This window comes from Hylobates moloch, unplaced genomic scaffold (genome assembly GCF_009828535.3).
Source record: "Hylobates moloch isolate HMO894 unplaced genomic scaffold, HMol_V3 SCAFFOLD_18, whole genome shotgun sequence".
NCBI lineage: Eukaryota > Metazoa > Chordata > Mammalia > Primates > Hylobatidae > Hylobates > Hylobates moloch.
In genome coordinates, this window is record NW_026652293.1 from 15,078,144 (window position 1) to 15,100,567 (window position 22,424).

The following is a 22,424-nucleotide window of genomic DNA, read 5'->3' on the forward strand; positions in this document are numbered from 1 at the left end:
TAACTAAGATACTGCTAACTAAATATTTTGGCAGAGAAGACTCTTTATTGAGTCTTCCACATAGCCTAAAATACATTACATAAATGAACTTCAGGGAATGTATTTTTATATTTGTCAAGATACATAAAGCCTTTGTAACACTGTTCAGATTTGGGTCAAAGAAAAATATGACCCAACCAGTAGCTCTTTATCTATATATATATATTATACAGAAAAAATATACAATCTATATATATATATACAATTCTATATATATTATATAGAAATATATATAATAGCTAGATAGATATAGATAGATATATTGTATATTTTTTCTGTATATATATTATATAGAAATATATATATAATAGCTAGCTAGATAGATGATGATAGATAAATGATAGATAGATAGATAGATAGATAGATAGATAGATAGATAGATAGATAGATGATAGATAGATGATAGATAGATAGATAGATGATAGATAGATAGATGATAGATTTTGCCAGCTGGTGTTGTGTGAAATGAAGAAAGGTATATGGCTGAAAAAATTAGAGTAAGAAATCTACAAGTGGAATCTCTGACGCTAAAAAGGCACTCACTTCCCAGGACTGCCTGCTGTCATCAATGAGATATGAGGGGATTTCAATAAAGAATAAGTAAATATACCAGGCTGGTCCGCTTTGGGAAGATTGTATGAAACATAGTCTAGAAAAAAAAAATATTTTCCCCAGGAAGAATATAATCGATTTATTCTATAAGTACTTTTCTTAAGTAAGTGTAGGCAACCTCAGTAACATAAAATATCAGCATACACCTGAAAACCTGTAATGAAAGCAGGTATGACAGTACTGTATGGTTTATTGACATGCACATGACGGTTGCAGCATTTCGAAACCCACCACCCCCATCAGAATCAAGCCACTGTAAATGTTTTAGCGCAACCTGGTGGTGATTCTGTTTTCTACAACAAGGTGATAAAAGACATTCAAACACATCTATTTAAAAATATTTCAGTATAACAAAATTATCCCAGAGAAAATAGATTGTTCCCATGAAATTTACTATTCCATGTTACCTAATAATAAAATATAAAAATAAATTGATAAAAACATAGTTTTTTAAAGTTTGCTTTTAATTCAGCATTCCTTTAGAAAGGAAATCTGTATTTTGGATGAAAAAGTGTCCGAGACTGAAAATCCAGTCTTCACAAATTCATTTTTTTTCCAGAGGATAAATTTAATCAAACTAATTATTTAAATTATTTAAAACATTAATAACTTGGTCTTAGAGAAAGAAAGGAAAAGTTGGAATTTAAAAATAAGTGAATTATATTTACATAGAAAAACTCTTAGAAATCCACATCTAAAAACTGAATGCTTATGAAATGGTGTTTTACTAATTAATAAAAATTTCATTTACAATAATAAAAAAGTATAAGATCATTGTATAATTTACTTCTCTGTTATCTCTAGCATACAAACACCACAGAATTCATTTAGGTTTTATATGAACCTTATAAGTTTTTTGTTTTTTTTTTAAAAGAAAAAGTTGTCTACTTCTCATAAATCAAGACTTAGGAGACCCTGTTTGATTGAGATTGAAATCCTGCTGCCAACTCAGAGAAGATCTACTTTCCAGAGAGCATTGAGGGACTCATTTCTTCTAACATTTTAGATGATAAATTATTGGGGTCAGAACCGTTGAGAAGTTTGAATATTCTTTCAAGATTTTCTTTCTAGACTTTGAAGAACAGTATCAAGCAAGTATATAAACAAAGCCCAGAGTTTCCACAGTGCATTTATCATGAATCCACTGCCTCTCACCTCTTGGGGAATATTTACATTTTCTTTAAAGATGTTATGATTGTACAGGATTAAGTATCAGTCTTATATCTAAATTAATGATTTAGTGTTAATCATCAAGCCAGTTATTGTAATTTAGAGATGTATCTTTATGGAGAACTTCAGCTTCAAATATGATTATTTTACTGAACTTGGATGGAATATCTACTTTGCTGTCTATAACTGGTTAGCCCAACTTTAAAGAGATTTACGCAGTGGAAAAAGCAAGTGCTTCTCTTGTTTAATACCACAAAGAAATTATACTTTCCCTTGGTAAAATTCACTTATTTTTAAGCTTAATTCTATGAACATGAGCTATTTCGTACTTATAAAATCTTCACTTATTAAAAATATAGATTCTCATGAAGAAAATTATTAATGTTTGAAATGCCCATTTAGTAATAAAGTCACTTCACTGCGTCCCTGTAAAATCCATGAAACATTACATTATTTGTACAATATGTTGTCCTATGACAGAATTACCTGTTTGGTTTGACGCAGTGGAATTGTTCAATGTGCATCCAGTTGGAAGGTAATGGCACATTTATTTTTGCACATGTCTGCTGGGAAAAAACTCCAGTGGAGACTTCTGGGGCATCATATTTTATTAGCTGCTTTAAAGCAATCCCCATTTCCTGTCTTAAAACTTGGTAGGTGAAGTGTGAAATTATTTTTAGTTAAGGTAAAGAAACTAAACAAGAGGTCCTACAGCCAGGTGCTCCCCTCCAGGTCAAAAAATATCTTCAAGAGTGAGAGGCCTCAGAACAACTTTGCTAAGTAGACTTGGCTTCGTTCCGTCACTTTTTAAAGTTCCTCTCTGAATTCCCCTTACTTAAGCCCCCACTTTCATGTCTCAGTCTCACTGACACAGTGTTGTATGAAAACTTAACTCTGCTATCTAAATGGGGTTTGGGGCAGACCATAAAGGCCCCCAAAAAGCTTGCTTCCTTCCACTTAAAACACCTCCAGTAAATGTCCCCCAAACACATCATATGCCAGGTGCTTGAAAGACAAGTGGCAAAGTGGCAGCTCACTGGGGGATGAACTCTATTAAGGTGAATCAAGATGAAGAAAAGACACAGGGATAAAGCATGCATTGAAAATGTTGAAAATGATTAGTCCCATTGGAGAACTACAGCAGCTAAGCACCCTGGAAGCTGGGGAAAAGAGCACAACATTTATTCTAAGACATAAAACCAAGTTTGTGAGTGATGTGGTGAGAAAAAATGATAATAAAGTTGAGAACTATCTGTAGCAAATATTTTACTGGAGGTTGATATAATTTATATTTCAAAAAAGTTGTGGGGGTGGCTATGTATACATAGTGGCAGAGGGTATATAGTATATCACCCTACCTTCTCAATTTTCTTATGAACCTGAAATTACTCTCTAGAAAAGACTCAAAAATTAAAAAAAATAAAAGTTCAGTCATGACTAAAACCAAGGTGGTTTATTCTTATAATAGCAATTAAAACATACCTATTGAACATTTAGATGTTTCCACTACTGCAAGTTGCTACAGAAAAGATATACCGATAGGTACAGGTGTAGTTTCTGATCTTGAGGACTGATGTTCCATAAGGGAGATACTTATAAAAAAGTTACAGTGGAATATGATATATACTATGGTAGAATTATAATCAATGTGCTATGAAGGTAAGATGAAGAGACTAATAAATTCTGGATGTGAGGCAGTGAGACAATCTTTACAGATCTGGCGATATTTGGAATGTGTCTTAAAGGCATTGATGTTTGCGGTAAGTGGAAAAGAGCTCAGGTTATCTCATCAAGGAAGTCTAGAGCTGGGCAAAGGAAACACAGATAAAAAGAGCAATACCTGGAATAGGAAAACATTGTAACTAATATGCTCAGAGAGCTATTTCCATCATAGAGCATCTACACAAGGTGATTTAAAATGAATACCCTGAGAATAAATTAAAAAAATTTGTGGAAATAAAATTATATTTAAGAGAGAAAACATCAATAGAAGATATAAAAAGTTGAAGATTCTCGAAGAGTAGAACGAAAGGACAATGAGATTTTTAAAATTGGCAATAAAATATAAGAAAATCAGGGAATGCAGATGTTCAATACAAAAACAAGGTTCTGTATCTTCACTCTTTCACACATAAATACACAAAGAATGAAATGGGTAAAAGAGAGAAAAAGAGATACAGAAAGAAATTGACAGGATAGGCAGAAGGGAGCAAATTATCCAGGGAACAGTCAGCGCTGAACAACAAAAGAGAGATTCCTTTAAAAATCTGAAGGAAACTAATAGATGTGGATGATTGAACAAATGCCCCTGAAGGATGCCAAATGCATGAAAGAGAAATTCAAAGATAGAGTAAATTTAAAATTTCATGAAAAAAATTAAAATCTGAATATAAAGATTAAATATACTCATTATGTCTCAGGAAGAATCCATACAGAATGATTGGCACCAAGATTGAGCAAGATAGACTTCATAATTTCAAAGATCAAGAAAGAATCATACAATCACCCAGGAAGAAAACACAGTTAATGCTTATAAGAGAAAACGTTTGATTTGGCTCCAACATTCCACAGCAACCAGCAATGACAGAATTCCGTGAAATTAAGTTTGTAAAATTCTTTGGGACCAAAAAAAAAATGACTCTCAATAATTTTTTTAAATTTTTGCTATGCTTTCTTTCAATCATAAAAATGCTAGATATTCTCAAATATTCAAGATCAGAAGGAAACAGCATCATAAAGAAGTTTGATAAGACCCCCACTTTCACTTTATAATGAAATTTTCCTAATTAAAGATGAATGAGGCCAGGGGTGGTGGCTCACACCTGTAATCCCAACACTTTGGGAGGCCAAGGTGGCTGATCACTTGAGGTCAGGAGTTCGAGACTAGCCTGGCCAAAAGGTAAAACACAGTCTCTACTAAAAATGCAAAAATTAGCCGGACGTGGTGGCACGCACCTGTAATCCCAGCTCCTCGGGAGGCTGAAACAGGATGATCGCTTGAACCTAGGAGGCAGAGGTTTCAGTCAGCTGAGATTATGCAACTGCACTCTAGCCTGGGCAAAAGAGCGGGAGTGAGATTCTGTCTAAAAAAAAAAAAAAAAAAAAAAAAAGAAAAGATGAATGAAAATAAGGATTTAAGGATGTTAGCAATAGAAAAGCCCTACAAAGAGTCTAGATTCTGATTCGTTTTAAATATAGGCCTACTGCAGGGCTAGTTAGTTCAATATTGTGGATTTAGCAACATAAATACAAAAAACTTCAAGAGGTGCAGACAGACAATGATGGAAGAAGTTTGAATATGACAATTCATTATCTTTAATAGCAGGAAGATAGGTAATAGTAAGTGAAGTTAAACAATTTTGAAGTTTTTATGATCTTTGGCTTAGGTTCAGTGTAAAGTCATAAAATATATGTTGTAAAAAAAGAAATTTAACTATGGGTTAAAAAATTCTTTTTTAACTTGTTACAATTCTTTTTTCTTTATTATGTTTATGTGAATTAAAAAATAATCATTTTTAATATAAGGAAAATCTATATTTTATGTTTTCAAATTTTTGTTATTACTAGATTTTTATACATCTTTTAAAATCTAAAAACAGGCCGGGCCTGTAATCCCAGCACATTGGGAGGCTGAGGCGAGTGGATCACGTGAGGTCAGGAGTTCAAGACCATTCTGGCCAAAATGGTGAAAACCCGTCTCTACCAAAAATACGAAAATTAGCTGGGTGTGGTGGCACGCCCCTGTAATTCCAGCTACTTGGGAGGCTGAGGCAGGAGAATGGCGTGAACTTAGGAGGTAAGATTGCAGTGAGCCGAGATTGTGCCACTACATTCCAGCCTGGTGACAGAGCAAGACTCCCTCTAAAAAAAAGAAAAAAGGAAAAAAAATCAAAAATATTCTTATTTAGCCTTCCTTCTTCCTCCTTCCACCTTTCTTTTCTCCCTTATTCTTTCATTTATTTCTTTCTCCCTTCCTTTCCTCTTTTCTTCCTTCTATGTGTATACAGAAATAACTGGAATAATATTCACGAAAATATAATGCTTATGTCTGTAAGCGTGTTAGGGAATTTTCTTTAATGCTTTTTCAAATAGGGAATAGATTCACAGTTTAAAACTCAAAACTGTACGCTAACATGTCCAAGCTCCTTCCTATGTCACCATCTCCTGCCATTCCCTATAGGTAATGAATAGAGTACCTTAGTTTCTTTAACTGGATGGCTATAGATGGGCACTTTAGTTGTTTCCAATAATTTCCCATTTCAAAGGAAGATGTAATCAATTATCTGTACATGTATTTTGTAACTGAATAGATATTCCTCGAGGGTAACTCCCCAGATGTAGAGTTTCTAGGTAAATGTAGAAACACCTATAAATTTGATAGCTATTGCCACATTGCCCTTTGTAAGGTTGTTCATTTTGGACTGGTAAAATCATGAAAGTTCTTATTTCCCCACAACCTTGACAACAGGATATATTTACTATTGGAAGTTGTTATCTCAATGAAGTTTTAATTAGCATTTTTCTTATCTGAGTGAAGTTGAGCATATGTTTAGGACCTTTTGGAATTCCTGTTCTGTGAACTCTCTTTTCTCCTTTGACCACTTTCCATTTGGATTTGGGATAGTTTGTTAACATTTTTATTGGTGCTTTTCTGTGTCACTTGCTTTTTTATAATAAGGATGTATCGTTTAACAAAATAATACTTATTCCAAAAAGCACAAAGACCACAGATAAAGAGTATGGCCCAGTAAAAGATAGGAAAACTTCATCTGAGATAAGAAAGGAAAAGTGAATATGATAAAGATAGAATATATTTTTAAATGCACAGGAACAAATTCAGGTGAATGTCAGCTATTTTTTTCTAAAGTAAAAGAATCAATGGCACTTGATGAAAGTAGTAGCCATGGAGATGTTCACGTTTGGGAGAATACCAAGGGGGATAGTAAAAGAGATCAATTGAAAACAGGAAAAAGATCTATTCATTACATCGTGGCCCTGAATCGATGCTGGAATCGTTCATATCTCATAGTGCCAGTAGGTAAGTTATGTTTTTTAAAATAGTAATAGTTTCAAGTAGAGCAGCAGCTAGAGTGGGAGCAGAGGCAAGCTTAGTTGTCAACAGAGCAATGCAGCTGTTAGGCCACTGTAGGAGAAGGAGCTCATGACGCTGTTGCACAAGGAATTGAAGTGACGGCATGGAAAAAATTAAATAATTGGAATAAGAAGAAGTACTAGAGTTTTCAATGGAGTAGTTAGAAACTCCAGACAATATCCAATTCTTCCTCTTTTTTTTTTTGCAAAAGTTAGTATCATAACATGTCTTGCACTTGTAATAATTTCAGTTGCCACATAAAATCACAAAATACAAGTCTCAGCTAATATTCCTGAACAGATGTCTTATATGTAAATCTCCATAGAATTATATTAAATAATAAATAGCCTACAAAGGATGTCATCTTGCGATGCTAAATAAAATTAATCTCTTCCTTTAACATTATATAAATATACAGTTGACTTTATTTCTGAAATTCAGATGTTCCCTAAATGACTATAGGGCATTGAATTAAAACATACCGTACAAATCTGTAGAGAGAAACTTACAAGATTTTAGTAATTTGACTAAAGTTGTCATTGATTCGACTGGTTTTGACCTTTTTTAACTTCCTGCATTTAAATTGGAAACAAATATTTTGCTATCTCTTGAAAGAACAAGTAGAGTTTATTTCCCACTGACTCCCATCAAAGAGAAACTTGACTTCCATGATTTAATGCTAGTTTAAACAAAAAGAAAGCCGCCAAAGCATATTTTATTTATAAAAATAAGTTGGTTCATTTAAGAATGCATTTTATACAACTGAAATTGACTGTGAGCTCAGATGAGAAACATTCGACTGTCTTAGGGGAAACCCATATACGTGCACACACACTGGAAAAAACAGATTCAAGTGTACTACATTTATATCCTTTATATGCATTTGCTCAGATAACTCACTTAACTCTAGCTATTGAAAAATTGCTTCTTGTTTGTTAAAGTAAGTGTGATTCTTTATGTTTTACTTGTGTTCCTTCAATATGGATGCAAAATTATCATTTAGGATTAACAGATGCTCTAAGATAGTATGGGATCAAAGTCAAGATTCAGCATCCAGGACAAAGATCTGGTAGATGATTGAAGAGTTGGTAACCTAATCGGTGTACATCCAGGTGAGAAAAAATAGTGTAAGGTAAAAAAAATGCATTAAAAAAAACCATGATGTCAAAAGAATCAGTGCTAAAACCTTCTACAGAGTGTTACCTTAAATACCTAAAAGTTCTTTGCTATTGTCTGCAAGGATCACAATATAAGAGAAATGATGGGAAATTTATTTGCCAAGTCAATTCAGAGTAATTCAAAGCAGATACTAGGTGGCCCTTGAGAAAGTTTAGTTTTTTTAATTTCTGGTAATTATGACAAAAACATTCAAACTTTTAGCTTTAGATCTTTTGCATATTCTTTGTTTCCATTCCTGCCTTTAGCCTAAGTTGTCAGTGCAATGAAAACAAATAAATATAAATGAAAGCTCTTTAATACAGGCATTTACTACGTGCCATGTTTTCAAACTATAATAACCCCTTTCACGCCTGTCTTATAAATTATAGCATACAACAAAAGCACAGAAATGTAATTCATGATGTACTAATCTGTATTAATGACAAGTCAGAATTATTGATTACCCATAAAAATTCTTAGCAGGCAGTGACCTAATACACCATCACCCCTACTGGTTAACACAGGCAGGTTCTGTGGATGACCAGGTTTTCTTCCCAGCTTTCATACCATGGACAGATTATTTCCTTTCCTGGTGCCACATCCTCTTCCCACTTCAAAAAGTGTGCATAAAAAACTAAAGATTACACAACCCATAAAAATTCAATAAAATATTTTTATTCTTTGACGGGACACCAGCTTCTATAGCTGTGATTTCCCTGCTATCTATGAAAGATATTACTGAATCCAGCAAACTTCCCTTTTCTGGAAAACTAAATAAAAATGCACCAGGGTTTCCATTTTTACTCTGGAAAGGGTGAATACGCATCAACAAAGCAATGTTCTTCTAGAGGGAAAAGCATGTGTTATTTTACATAGAAAGTCCATTTCCAGTTCCCTGGCATACTAAATTGGGGACAACTAGATCAGAAGAGAGCTCCCTTGGACTCAGTGTGCCACCCCAGATAGAGTTAATGAGTCACACTCCCCATAAATATGGTTTGCATTTTATGGTGCCCTGTTAACTTGTTTTAAATACTGATTGATGGGTCCTCTGACAAACACACAGAAATGTGATCCAAAGAGTAGGAACTTGTTCTGATTACCAAATTGTGGGACAATGGAACAATGACATTTGTTATTTATTGTAGTGTTTTATTTCCTGGCACTCACTTCAGCGATGAGGTGATCTTTGCTCATACAAATTATGGGAACAATCCTTTCCCATGGGTGTTTAAGAGTGTGTTTATTTTTATATAATAACTTCAATGCTGTGAGTTCATCTAAGCTCACTATGTTGTGCAGTATTGTTGAGAGTATATATTACACACGGTTTTGTTTTTGTTTTAATCATGAAATAAAGAAGAGACAGAAAACAATTTCAGGTTGTTTTTCTCACCAGTTTTTCAAAGCACATGAAGTTGATATTTGCAAGGTGGATTAGGAGCACAGCCTACAGTGTTTGTAAGAGCTGATTCAAGTCCTGGCTCTGTCACTTGCTGTAACAGACCAGATACTGAAATTTTCTAACCCTCTACCCCATATAAAATGGAAAAAAGAATATATGTGGCATAGGATTTGTCTTAAGAAACCAATGCAGGTATAAAACAAATGATAAATACCTGGCATGTGTTGCATTTCAATAAATGTTAATTATAATAATTATTTTTTATTTATAAGTAATGACATGAGATACATATTCTTGATTGAGTCAGTATTTTTAAAGTTCCTATTTGCACACTAATGTAAATAGTTTCATTTAATCTTTTCATCTCAGGATCTTACAAAGCTGAACGCTCAAATGTTCTTCTAAAAAATCTTTAACTTTTATTTTAAGTTCAGGGGTACATGTGCAGGTTTGTTACATAGGAAAACTTTTGTTCTGCGGGTTTTTTGCACAGATTATTTCATCACTCAGGCATTGAGCCTAGTACCCATTAGTTATTTTTCCTGATCCTCTCTGTTCTCTCTCCCTCCAATAGGCCCCAGTGTGTTGTTCCCCTCTATGTGTCCATGTGTTCTCATCATTTATCTCCCACTTATAAGTGAGAACATATGATATTTGATTTTCTGTTCCTGCATTAGTTTGCTAAGAATAATGGCCTCCAGCTCCACCCGTGTCCTTGCAGAAGATATGATTTCATTCTTTTTATGGCTGCATAGTATACCGTGGTGTGTATGTACCACATTTTCTTTGTCCAGTCTATAACTGATGGGCATTTAAGCTGATTCCATATCTTTGCTACTGTGAATAGTGCTGCATGCGTCCATGTATCTTTATAATAGAATGATTTATATTCCTTTGGGTGTATACCCATTAGTGGGATTGCTGGCTCGAATGGTAATTCCATCTTTAGGTTTTGAGGAGTCGCTACACTGTCTTCCACAATAGTTGAACTAATTTATGCTCCCACCAACAGTGTATAAGTGCTCCTTTTTTGACACAACCTTGCCAGAGTCTGTTGTTTTTTGACTTTTTAGTAATAGCCTTTCTGATTGGCATGAGATATTACCTCATTGTGGTTTTGATGTGCACTTCTCTAATCATCAGTGATGCTGAGCTTTTTGTCACATGATTGTTGGCCACATGTATGTCTTCTTTTGAAAAATATCTTTTCATGTCATTTGTACACTTTTTAAGGGTTTTTTTTCTTGTAAATTTAAGTTCTGTATAGATTCTGGATGTTAGACCTTTGTCAGATTCATAGTTTGTAAACATTTTCTCCCATTCAGTAAGTTGCCTGTTTGCTCTGTTGATAGTATTTTTTTTTTGCTGTGCAGAAGCTCCTTAGTTTAATTAGATACCATTTGTCAATTCGTGCTTTTGTTGCTATTGCTTTTTGCATCTTCATCATAAAACCTTTGCTAGTTCCTATGTCCTGAATGGTAGGTATTACCTAGGTTGCTTTCCAGAGTGTTTATAGTTTTGGGTTTTACATTTAAGTCTTTAATCCATCTTGAGTCAATTTTTGTATATGGTATAAGGAAAGTGTCCAGTTTTAATCTTCTGCATATGGCTAGCCAGTTATCCCAGCACCATTTATTGGAAAGGGAATCTTTTTTCTCATTGTTGTTTTTTGTCAGGTTTGTCGAAGATCAGACAGTTGTAGCTGTGCAATCTTACTTATGGGTTCTCTATTCTGTTCAATTGGTCTATGTGTCTGTTTTCATATCTGTACCCTGCTGTTTTGGTTACTGTGGCCCTGTAGTATAGTTCGAAGTGGGGTAGCATGATGCCTACAAGTATGTTCTTTTTGCTTAGGATTGCCTTGGCTATTCAGACTTTTTTTTGGTTTTCTGTGAATTTTAGAATAGTTTTTTTTTTTTTTAGTTATGTGAAGAATATCAATGGTAGTTTAATAAGGAATAGCACTGAATCTATAAATTGCTTTGGGCAGTATGGCCATTTTAACGATATTGCTTCTTCCTGTCCAAGAGCATGGACTGTTTTTCCATTTATTTATGTCATCTCTGATTTCTTTGAGCAGTGATTTGTACTAAAACAACTAGAGAACCAAGAGCAAAGAAATCCCAAAGCTAGCAGAAGACAAGAAATAACCAAAATCAGAGCTGAACTGAAGGATATTGAGACACATGAAAAAATTCAAAAGATCAATGAATTCAGGAGCTGGATTTTTGAAAAAAATTAATAACATAGGCCACCAGCTAGACTCATAAAGAAAAGAGAGAAGATTCAAATAAACACAGTCAGAAATGATAAGGGGGATATTACCATTGACCCCACAGAAATACAAATAACTATTACAAAATATTATAAACACCTCTATGCACATTAACTAGAAAATTTAAAAGAAATGGATAAACTCCTGGACACATACACCCTCCCAAGACTGAAGCAGGAAGAAACTGAATCCTTGAACAGAACAATAATAAATTCTGAAATTGAGGCAGTAATAAAAGTCTACCACCACCACCAACAATAAAAAAAGCCCAGGACCCAGTGGATTCACAGCTGAATTCTACCAGATGTACAAATAGCTAGTACCATTCCTACTGAAACTATTCCAAAAAAAAAATTGAGAAGGTGGAACTCCTTTTTAACTCATTCAATGAGGCCGGTATCATCTTGATACCAAAACCTGACAGAGATACAACAAAAAAAGAAAACATCAGGCCAATATCCTTGACAAACATTGATGCAAAAATCCTCAACAAAATACTAGCAAACCAAATCCAGCAGTACATCAAAAAGCTTATCCACCATGATCAAACAGACTTTATCCCTGGGATGCAAGGTTGGTTCAACAAACACAAATCAATAAATGTGATTCATCACAGAAACAGAACTAAAGACAAAAACTATATGATTATCTCAATAGTTGCAGAAAAGGCTTTTGATCAAATTCAACATCCATTCATGTTGAAACCTCTTGATAATCTAGGTATTGAAGAAACATACCTCAAAATAATGAGCGACACATGTGATAAACCCACAGCTACCATCATACTAAATGAGTAAAAGCTGGAAGCATTCCCATTGAAAACCACCACAAGACAAGGATGCCCTCTCTCACCACTCCTGTTCAACATAGTATTGGAAGTTCTGGCCAGGGCAATCAGGCAAGAGAAAGAAAGCAAGGGCATGCAAATAGGAAGAGAGAAAGTCAAACTATTCCTGCTTGCAGACGTCATGATCCTGTATCTAGAAAATCCTGTAGTTTCAGCCCAAAAGCTTCTCAGGATAATGAATAACTTTAGCAAAGTCTCAGTATACAAAATCAATGTGCAAAAATCACTGGCATTGCTATAACCAACAATAGCCAAGTTGAGAGCCAAGCTCTCATTCACAATTGCCACAAAAAGAATAAAATGCTTAGGAATACAGCTAACCAGAGAGGTGAAGGATCTCTCTGCAAGGAGAACTACAAATGTTCTTTTAAGTGAAGTTGATATATTTGATCCTTTCGCGTTAAAGCTGCGAGATTAAAAAAAAAAAAGGATGCCAAGTTAAATTTAAATTTCTAATCAACAAGAAACAATTTTTGGTGCAAATATGTCCCAAATACTGCATGGGACATACTTGCACTAAAAAACTATTCTTGTTTCATTTAAAATTCAGATGTAACCCAATGCCTTGTATTTTATCTGACAATCAAATTCCATGTCATTGTGAAGAAAGTAATCATGGATAGTTGGAATAAAGAAGAGTTTTCTTTAGGGGATCTTAGCAAAAAACAAGAATTCATCTGTTGTAAATTATCAAAAGCTTTTGATTGTCCTACAAATATAATTAAAATTTAGCAATCACTTTTGATTTGGGCAAAGAATAAAATGTAAAGAGAAATGTAAAGAGGTTTACAAAAGAATGAATACAAATAAAATGGACCCTTAGAAGAATAAATCTTTTCACTTAAAACAGGACATAAAAAAGGCTAATTTTGAATGTCTTTGAAGAACCTTCAGATCATTCCAGATGTAAAATTTGTGTAAGAGATTGAAATCACAGCCTTTTCTACTGATTTTAACAGATATTCATTTCCTTTGAAGTGATACATTTGAAGGTCTTCATATCAAGAAACATGTTGCAATTAGCTAGGAGCAATTATCATTCACTTATTCAGATCTAATATGGTGTTATGAGACCATCTTATAACCAATATCTGGTATAAATCTAAAATTAAGATCAGTCCTAGTTAGTTGTAAAAATAAATTTTATATTTAATGTTTTAGAGGGAAAAAACAAAAATAGATAGGAAAATTTCTCTGTACAAATATAAGAATTCTGAGTGGAAGCTTAACACATTTAAAATTATTGCAAAGACAGATGTTCAGCTAATCACTTTACACAGTTTTCCTCTTGCAAGAAAATATTAAAATATACATCTCTTAAATGAAAATATTTATTTGTCACTTATGTACACAATTAATAGCTTGGGACCTGAAGTTTAGGCTTACTAAATGTATCTTTTATTCCCATCAAATTCTAATACCAGGAATAAAGCAAACAACTTTAAAAGAAATCTAGAAGTTTCTTTTTGCCCAATAACTGTAATGTTCTGGATTCAGAACATTATCCCTACAATGTACCAGGCTTTTGTAAGTCAAAACTTTTTGCTTAATATTTCTGACTGGATCCTAGAATTAATAATGGCAGTGCCAAACTTTAGCAAATAAATCTTTTATACCTTGTAACAGATCCCCATGAATGCAATCCGTAGCCATAGACCTATAATTCACACATTATTTCTTTCTACAGGTAAAAATCATAGACATTTAATTCCATGTTCTAGTGCCATGGGTCTCACCTTCTGTTTAGTATATGTTCTCACAAAGTAATGGGCTTTCTGAGCCACTATTTTATCTCTTTCTTTACAACAAATTCCCATATGCAGAAAAAAATGTTTCAAGCTTGATTCTTAAACTAATAGAAATTATTATTGCTCTATTTTCTAAGTAGTTTTTGTCTTTGAAAAGATAGTGTCAGGTGGAAAATACATTTAAAACACACAATCACATTTGGAAGATGTTACTTGTAATTGAAACGTCTGAAGAAAAACTTTGCTTGTAGATTATTTAGACTTTCTGCTCTTTGTATTTTGAAGCAATTCACAGATAAAGTAGGCATACATCATAATGTTCTATGGAACATGAGAACTGCAAATTTTAACTACATTATCTAGAAAATGGCAACCGATCAAGTTTCAATAGAAGAAAAGAATGCATAATAGTTTGAGTGACTGAAGAGATAAGTGAAAGCAAACTTTATTTTTTGTGCCTATAATTGGTGATTCTAATCCCCTTTTCTCATTAATAAGTAAAGATGTAATAAGTAACCTTAATATAAATTAGAAACTGTGGCTTCATTGTAAAATTTACTTCTTTTCATCTGTTAAATAAGCACAAGGATCTATATAATACTGTAAGGGTTAATTGTTAATTTTATATGTTACAATAATGAAATAATTAAAAGTAGGGACACAAAATAAATGTGAGTTTAATGGACAACAATCAACGCTGTATAGTTAAGACATATAAAATCAGACAAGAGAGTAAAGACATAGAAAACCAAACCAATCTTAAGGTTGTATTTGACCTTTGTAATAAGCTATTACAGAATTCACCAAAACGGGTTTTTATTACTTCATGAAAAATACCACTATTCTTGATTTTTTTTCTAGATCTTAAACAATTATTAGACTATTGGATAATTGGGGCCTGTAAAAATGTCCTGCAAATGTTAATAACTACATTAAACATATTTCAATAGGTGCATACAACTTTCATATTTGAACATATAACACAATGTATTATAAACAAGAAAAAAATAATGATTGAATTTTATTATGATTAGTGATATCCATTCCTGGTAAAAACATTCTAAACATTGGAGAAATTCAAAGTAAATACTTTAATGAAAGTTACGAATGAGATTCAACATGGCAACTATGCATATGCAATATTATATTTTTCATATCAGTGAAAAATTCCATAAAAATAGCTATATTAAATTTCATATGTAAATACTTAACAAATATATTTGCATTCTTCTATTTTTATACAATGAATATGAATACATATTGCATTTGTTTATTTTATGACATTTATTTAAGTTCAATTGTACAAAACCTAATTTGTGGTCAAAAGTATCAAGCAATAAATTTTAAATATTGTACAGGGAATAATCGATCATGCAAAATTGTAAACCCCATGTAAAGACAGCAAGATAAACTCACTGGAAATTTTTTAATTAAATAAGCTTAAAAAGACATTGGACTAAATGCTAATATATGGAATATACGATTTCCAAATGTTAATTTAGTTAACTCTTTTGTAGTAGCTATACATACACATACCATTTTATGTACTATCTCTAGAAGTAAAATAGTAAACTATATAAGATATTTATGAGTAGAACAAGGAGGACATCTTGAGGTCATTTTAGAAACGTACATGATTTTATTGAGTCTGCACACAGTTTATGATTTTAAAAACAGATCCTTCAAGCTAAGTTAACACTTCTAATATAAAATGTATTTTTTTCTTCATAAAAACAAAAAGGCAAAGCAAAAGCTTTTAGATTCACTTGAAAGAATTCTCTCTGTCTCTCACACAAACACACACCCATACACACATACACATACACATGTAAAGATTACAAAGAAGTTGTTTTTTACTGAATAAGAGATAAAATTTTAAAATAAGCATATGTCTGTACAAACTGTTCTGGCAAAACTATCTTAAATATTTTTCCACAGTAGTAAAGTAGAACCGTTCTACAAATATTGGTTCGCTGCATTTAATTAATCCACTGTATACCTATTTTCACTTCCTACTTCTAGAAAAATAGAAATAACAGCTAACAGGAGGTTTGGAGTTTCGCCATTTATGTCTTTTCCTATGAACCTTGATTTAAAGCTGGACTTGCAGGACCGTTGACAGAATGTTCTGGCCCCTCAGTGCTACTAGTGGGTTCAGAACCTTCAGCCTGTTCCTTTGCTTCAGGGAGCTTTTCTGGGGCACCAAGTGGATTAACACAATTAGCATCCTGCTTTACTTTGTCCACTTCATTATCAAATTCAATTTTATCTTCTTGATGGCTGTTTTTCTTTACTTGTCCATTCTGAGCAGGGTAGGTGCTGGCAATGACGTCATATAGGAATTGATATTGCTCCTAGTAAAAGAATTAAGTGGGAAATTACACGAAGAAAGTTGATGTCATTATTTTTATGCCAGATGAAGATTAGCAAGAACTAATGATTCATTTGTGGAAGTATTGGATGACAGAAAAGTACTTTGATATGCTCTCATAAAAACATCTAAATAATTTAGTTTCTTTATGGTGCTAAAGGGTTGACTGCAGGGTACTTTTTGAACTTTACCTTGGAGCAACCCCAAACCGGTGTTCACTCCGCTCATGGGCCATTTCCATGGCTTTGCTCATGATGCCACGTTTTGTACTTATCCTCCTTTCTAATGCCTACCCATTATTTAAGAATCAGGGCAGGAATCACTGCTTCGAGAAGCGTTCCTTGATTCCTAAAGTTTAAATTAAATGCCCTCATTCATGTTCTTCTTATAATTTCTCTGTCATTTTACTCACTACATTGATTAGAAAATACCTGGCTTTCCCTCATACTCACCAATTAGCTCTTTATAGCAAGAGCATCAGCAAGCATTTGATACATTTTTAAGTATCAAGATATGAAATCTCAATATCATACATGATTAAAGGCTTTATATATTTTAGTGAGTAATTAAGTTTACATTGTGAATAAGGATTAATTACCAAATGACCATCTACAGTTACTATCACGTAGAGGGTATACACGATAGATTGATTACAAGAATATAAAACTTATTTTCCTTCCTGTATCCACATTTCTTTGCAATGTGAATTTGCAGGCCCTCTCAAGAAGTGGAGTCTATTTCCCTACGCCTTGAATCTGAGCAGGCTTTATGACTTATTTGGCTAATAACATACAGAAGAAGACATGTGTGTCACTTTTAAGCCTGGGCCTCAAGTAGTCTCACACAAGTCTTCTTTCCCTTGTGGAACTTGCTGCTTTAATGTGAATAAGCCTGGGCTAGTCTTCTGGATGAGGAGGGAAATGTGGCCCACTCACTGTTGTTGCCATAGCTAAATGGCAGCCACATGCCAGCCTACTGGCAGTGTAGGTCACTTTAGACCACCCAAACTCTAGGGCACACATCAGCTGAAGGCAGACACATGAGTCAGCCTGGTCTCTACTGGCTGAGCCTGAGGGCACAAGCAGAACATTCCAGCGTATCATTAGACTACTGAACCGTAATAAGTGTTATTTGTTTAGGCTCCCAAATTTGGGGGTGGTTTGTTACACAACACAAATCGATACAGGAGTGAAGGAAAGAAAATTAAGAAATTCATGAGCATTTAGGGAAAGACTCTTCATGAACTGTCACAACAAAGTGCTAGTAAACTTTAGGCGCTTATTTAGACTGATAATAATTTAATGTGAATTATCATGTAAAAGTAGAAAAGATAAAAGAATAGGAAAGAAAATAGAGGAGAGAAAAGGAAAGGGGGAAAAAGAACAAAAGAGAGGAAAGGAGAGGAGAAAAGAAAAAAGGAAACCATCAAAAAGAAAAAAAAAATCCAAGCATGTTAAAAGCAATGGTGAAGTATACTTACGAATGTGGAAACCATGCCTGGCCTAGCTTTGCGTAGAGCTTTTACCACTTGAAAAATATCCACTACCTCTTCTGTTTCCGCACTTTCTAAGAGATTTAACAAAGCGCAAAATATTCCCGTTTGCTGAGATCCATCCCTATAAAAGAAAGAAAAGATAGAAAATAATCCTACTTCTTACCAAAAAGGGTGATATTAGAATAAAAACAGGAAGAGAGAGAATATATTTTTTACTTCATGTTTATCATAATTATCTTATTCCAACCTCTTTCAAGAACCAAATTATTTATGCTAAATGCATTATTAGGCAAACTTTTTCAATTTAAGAGTGTGATAATCCTGGAATTGAAAACTTATTTGTCTTAGACTTTACAAATATATTTTCTTTTATTTAGTATTTTATGGATTTTAATGCATTTTTATTTACATCTGAAGTTGTTGAAACCAATATCAGAATGCCAGTATGATAGATAAGGAAACCAAGATTTGGAGAAGAGAAAGGTATAGCTTGAAGCTGATGTAATCAGAAATATTAGACCTAATATTTTGTAAATTACTAGAACACATGCTCTTCTTCACTCTTCTGCCTCTCTACCACGTTTCACAAATGTTTTCACTTCTGCATCAGTAGAAAAGTAATACCTAGTAGAATTATTCACTAAAAAGAGGACAATCAAATAGTTTACCAAACAATGAGAAGTATAAAGCATTATCATAAAGATTCAATTTAAACAATATGTTATCAGCAGGGCACTTTAGTTCTTGTACATAAATCATATTCTAAGAAACATACATAGTTTTACAGTGTAAACTTCCCTTCCTCAGCTGCCTTTCCACATAAATGCTGAAAATTCGTATATTTCTTAAGGCTTGATTCTAGTATATGCAATTCCAATAATAACAATTAGACTTTTTCAAAAATTCTAAAAGTTTTTCACTAGATAAACATTGCTCATTTTACTTTACTATTTTTCATTTCTCATTTACTTCAATATTCTTTTTCATGTAAACTTTTGTATTATATATCTTTCTTTCAATTATATTGCTTATTTAAGGTGAATATGTAAGCACCTATCACAGATGAAGAAACTAACAAAATCTAGTAGTATTATTGATATTATCACAATCTTTGCCTTTGGTTCAGTTTAGAAAATCAAATAATGAGTTTCAAATCAAAATTGCTAAGTTTTGTGATTTCAGTTAATATTTAACTTAAAATATGTTTGATAAACTTTGTGTTCATTAAACTTATTAGGTGTCTTTGTGACACCTAATAGAGTAGATCAATGTATATGGGTATATGTGTAATGTGATACCCATCTACCTATCTGTTCACACACCCTTCCATTCATTAATTCATTCACACAAATGACATTCCTGGCTCAATGTTAGCTACTAAGGAATCAAAGATGACATGACACCAAGTATTAAAATACACGACTTAAAATTATTGCACTATAATATAATCACTTCTATTATATTTCTACAATAGTTGTGTTGTGGAAACAACCAAGAGAGTGACTGACTCCATAAGAAGTTTTTGCTGTGGTTATGTGTTTCATATATGAGGATAAATAGATAAGACAACATGTGAACCGAGAAGTCAGGCATTATGATTTTGAGAGCACATTCTACCAAATCCCACGCACCTGCAGTGAATGAGGAGAGGTATACTCTTGTGATGCTTGTTCCCTTCAGAGGAATTCTTCTGGGGAAGTTTTTGTTTGAGGACCTGAATCATAGAGATTAACTCCTTGGGTTCTGCAGGAAGCTGCTCCACACTCCAGTTAGTATATTGGTACTGGTACACAGTTCGAGAGTCTTTCCTCTAAAATCAGAATTGAAGAGAGCATTAACTGGAGTGAAGGTCAGCTTATTTTCTAATTTGGTAGTCGTATTTTCTTCACTATTACTTCTATTTAAATACTTTTAAAATGTTATTCTGAAACATTATTTATATGATGGCCTTGCCTGCATAGAGTAATTTATATTCATTTTGCTACCAGATCCATTATATCAAAGAAACATACTCCCCAAATTGTTTCCATACCTTGGAATGTCTCAGTTCAAAGACACGAAAGGTATAAGTTGAAGATTTGTCTGTGTCTTTCAGGTCAACTTCGATATCTCCATATGTTTGCTTTCCTTCTCCCCAGTATTGAGCACAGATTTCCTAGATAAAAGACAATTCAACAATTTGTTTCCTATTTGAAGTATGCAAAGGATCAGTCTCCCTCTTTCTCCCTTTCTTTCTCTTTCTTTCTCTGTCTGTGCCTCTTTTCTATTAAATGAAAATTATTGTGTTCTAAAATTGAAACCTACTTATAAAAATCCAGAATCTATTTAAGTGTTGGGGACCCATTTAATAAATATGTGGTGTTTCCTTGTGTAAGAAAAGGGAAGCTGAGCACAATCGAGGTGGCTGGGACACCCCCGGAACAGCTGTCTTCCTTAGTGTAGGTCTTTGAGGTATGCTCGTCTTTTCCACATGCTTATCATCACCTCTTCAATATTTATGGCTGGCATGAGTCAATGTTATTCATGACCCTTTCAATAACTCAGGTCCCACTGTCCCTTCAGTGGTTCTTGAGGAAGAAGGCTGCATCTTTTGGAGCTTTGTCTCTGTCATCTTGTTGACCAACACCATGAGCAGCTTTATATATTTTGTCTGCATATCTAAGGAAAGGGCCAGATTGAAGAGTAGATGAATCACAAAAGTGTTTCTTCTTACTACAAACTGTTGTCTACCAACTATAACCCCACAATTTCTGACAAAGACAGGGAGTCCTGCCTGTACTTCCATCCTGTTTCCTAGCTTTCACAATTTATATGAAGGAAAAGATTGTGGGAATTCCACGCCAGAAATCTGGACTTACATTCCTTTAAAACAAAAAACATAAAAAGCAACTTTCCATGTACAGGGGAAGGGGACCAGGTGAGGGTGAGAAAGAGTGAGATTTAGGGGAGAGAGAGGGGCATAATAAAGCATAAATCTTTTGCATACTTATAAGGTTATTCACTGAATAAGCTTGAACATATGTCAGATAATGTGGTTGGTTCTAAAGCTGAGTGAGATCTACCACAAGGGAAATTTTAATAATAACTGAAGACATTAGGAAAAGGATAAAATATCTGTCACAAGCATTAAGTAAAAAAATCAAATTATAGCTTAGATTCACCTTCAACTATAGACTTTTATGGCAATAAATATTATATAGGAATAAAGAAAGGAGGATATAGATACATTTTTCAGGAGTTTGGTCTTGTTAAAAGAATAGGGTCAAAATTGGAAGAGAGCACACATTTAGTTACATGGAATATCAATAAGTTTAGACTCAGTGATGACAATGCAAATGGTGTGTTTAGGCTTGAGCACAAAACCTGCTTGTCCAGAGTGGAGAGGATGGAAAACATAAAAATGGGAGAAAGATGAAAGACACATGAGGGGTGATTGTCCAGGGTGCTGGATATCACAGAAAAAGCTTGGTTTTTATCTTGAGAAAATGAGGAAAACAGAGTGAAAATGTAGCTCTTATTTGCTGTGACGCTGGCATTGCTGCATCCTGGCTAATCTGTGAGCAGCATGCAAGACTGGAGGGGGCAAACAGGAGAGACTGTCAGAATCCAGACACAGCTGATGGAGGCCAACACCAGGGTAAAAGGGGTAAGACTGAGCAGACAGAATTGTGTGACGGAGGGATACAAAAAGACGTGGGTGTGGCGATGAAGCAAGCAATCCAAGACTAGAGAATGACGTTTTATGACAGAAAGGCTTAAAAAAAAATCCTCAAAAGTACAAACCTGGTCCCCATGTTTCAGTTCTGTCAGCATAACAATAACTTTGACTTTTCTTTGCAAGATCATCTGCCAAAAGTCACCAATGGTCTCCTTCAGTGGTCCCTGAGCAGCAATCATCATTTCAGGTTTCCAGTAGCTCTTTTTAGACAAAAAAGGGTGGGACTTTGTTACTACAGAAGAGAGCTCAGTAGATTATTAAAATAACCATTTGGAAATACAGTCACTTAGTTTGATATCAATGCTGTTACATACAAATAGTAAGATTCTTATGTTTCTTACAAGAAACAATATAATAGCTATATGTAAAATAATTATACAGATAATAGTAATTCTTAGCTAATAATGTGAAATCAAGATTACAACGTATCTTGTGAAACAAGTTTTCCTTTCCACAAAAGACACACCTTTTTGTTTCTCTATAAAGGTTAGTGT

At 33.7% G+C, this 22,424-nt stretch overlaps 1 protein-coding gene across 6 annotated transcripts in view; it reads right to left on the minus strand.

Moving 5' to 3' along the window:
• Positions 1-14,518: 14,518 nt before the first annotated feature.
• Positions 14,519-22,424, minus strand: part of PTPRC (protein tyrosine phosphatase receptor type C) — a 120,030-nt gene continuing 112,124 nt past the window's right edge. For all 6 annotated transcript variants that reach the window (XM_032136286.2, XM_032136278.2, XM_032136279.2 and 3 more), the window contains 5 exons: positions 21,996-22,130; positions 20,245-20,367; positions 19,844-20,022; positions 18,198-18,333; positions 14,519-16,700 (listed from right to left, as the gene is read on the minus strand). In XM_032136286.2, coding sequence (XP_031992177.1) covers positions 16,425-16,700; positions 18,198-18,333; positions 19,844-20,022; positions 20,245-20,367; positions 21,996-22,130 — 849 coding nt within the window. In that variant the 3' untranslated portion in view covers positions 14,519-16,424. The remainder of the gene's footprint in view (positions 16,701-18,197; positions 18,334-19,843; positions 20,023-20,244; positions 20,368-21,995; positions 22,131-22,424) is intronic.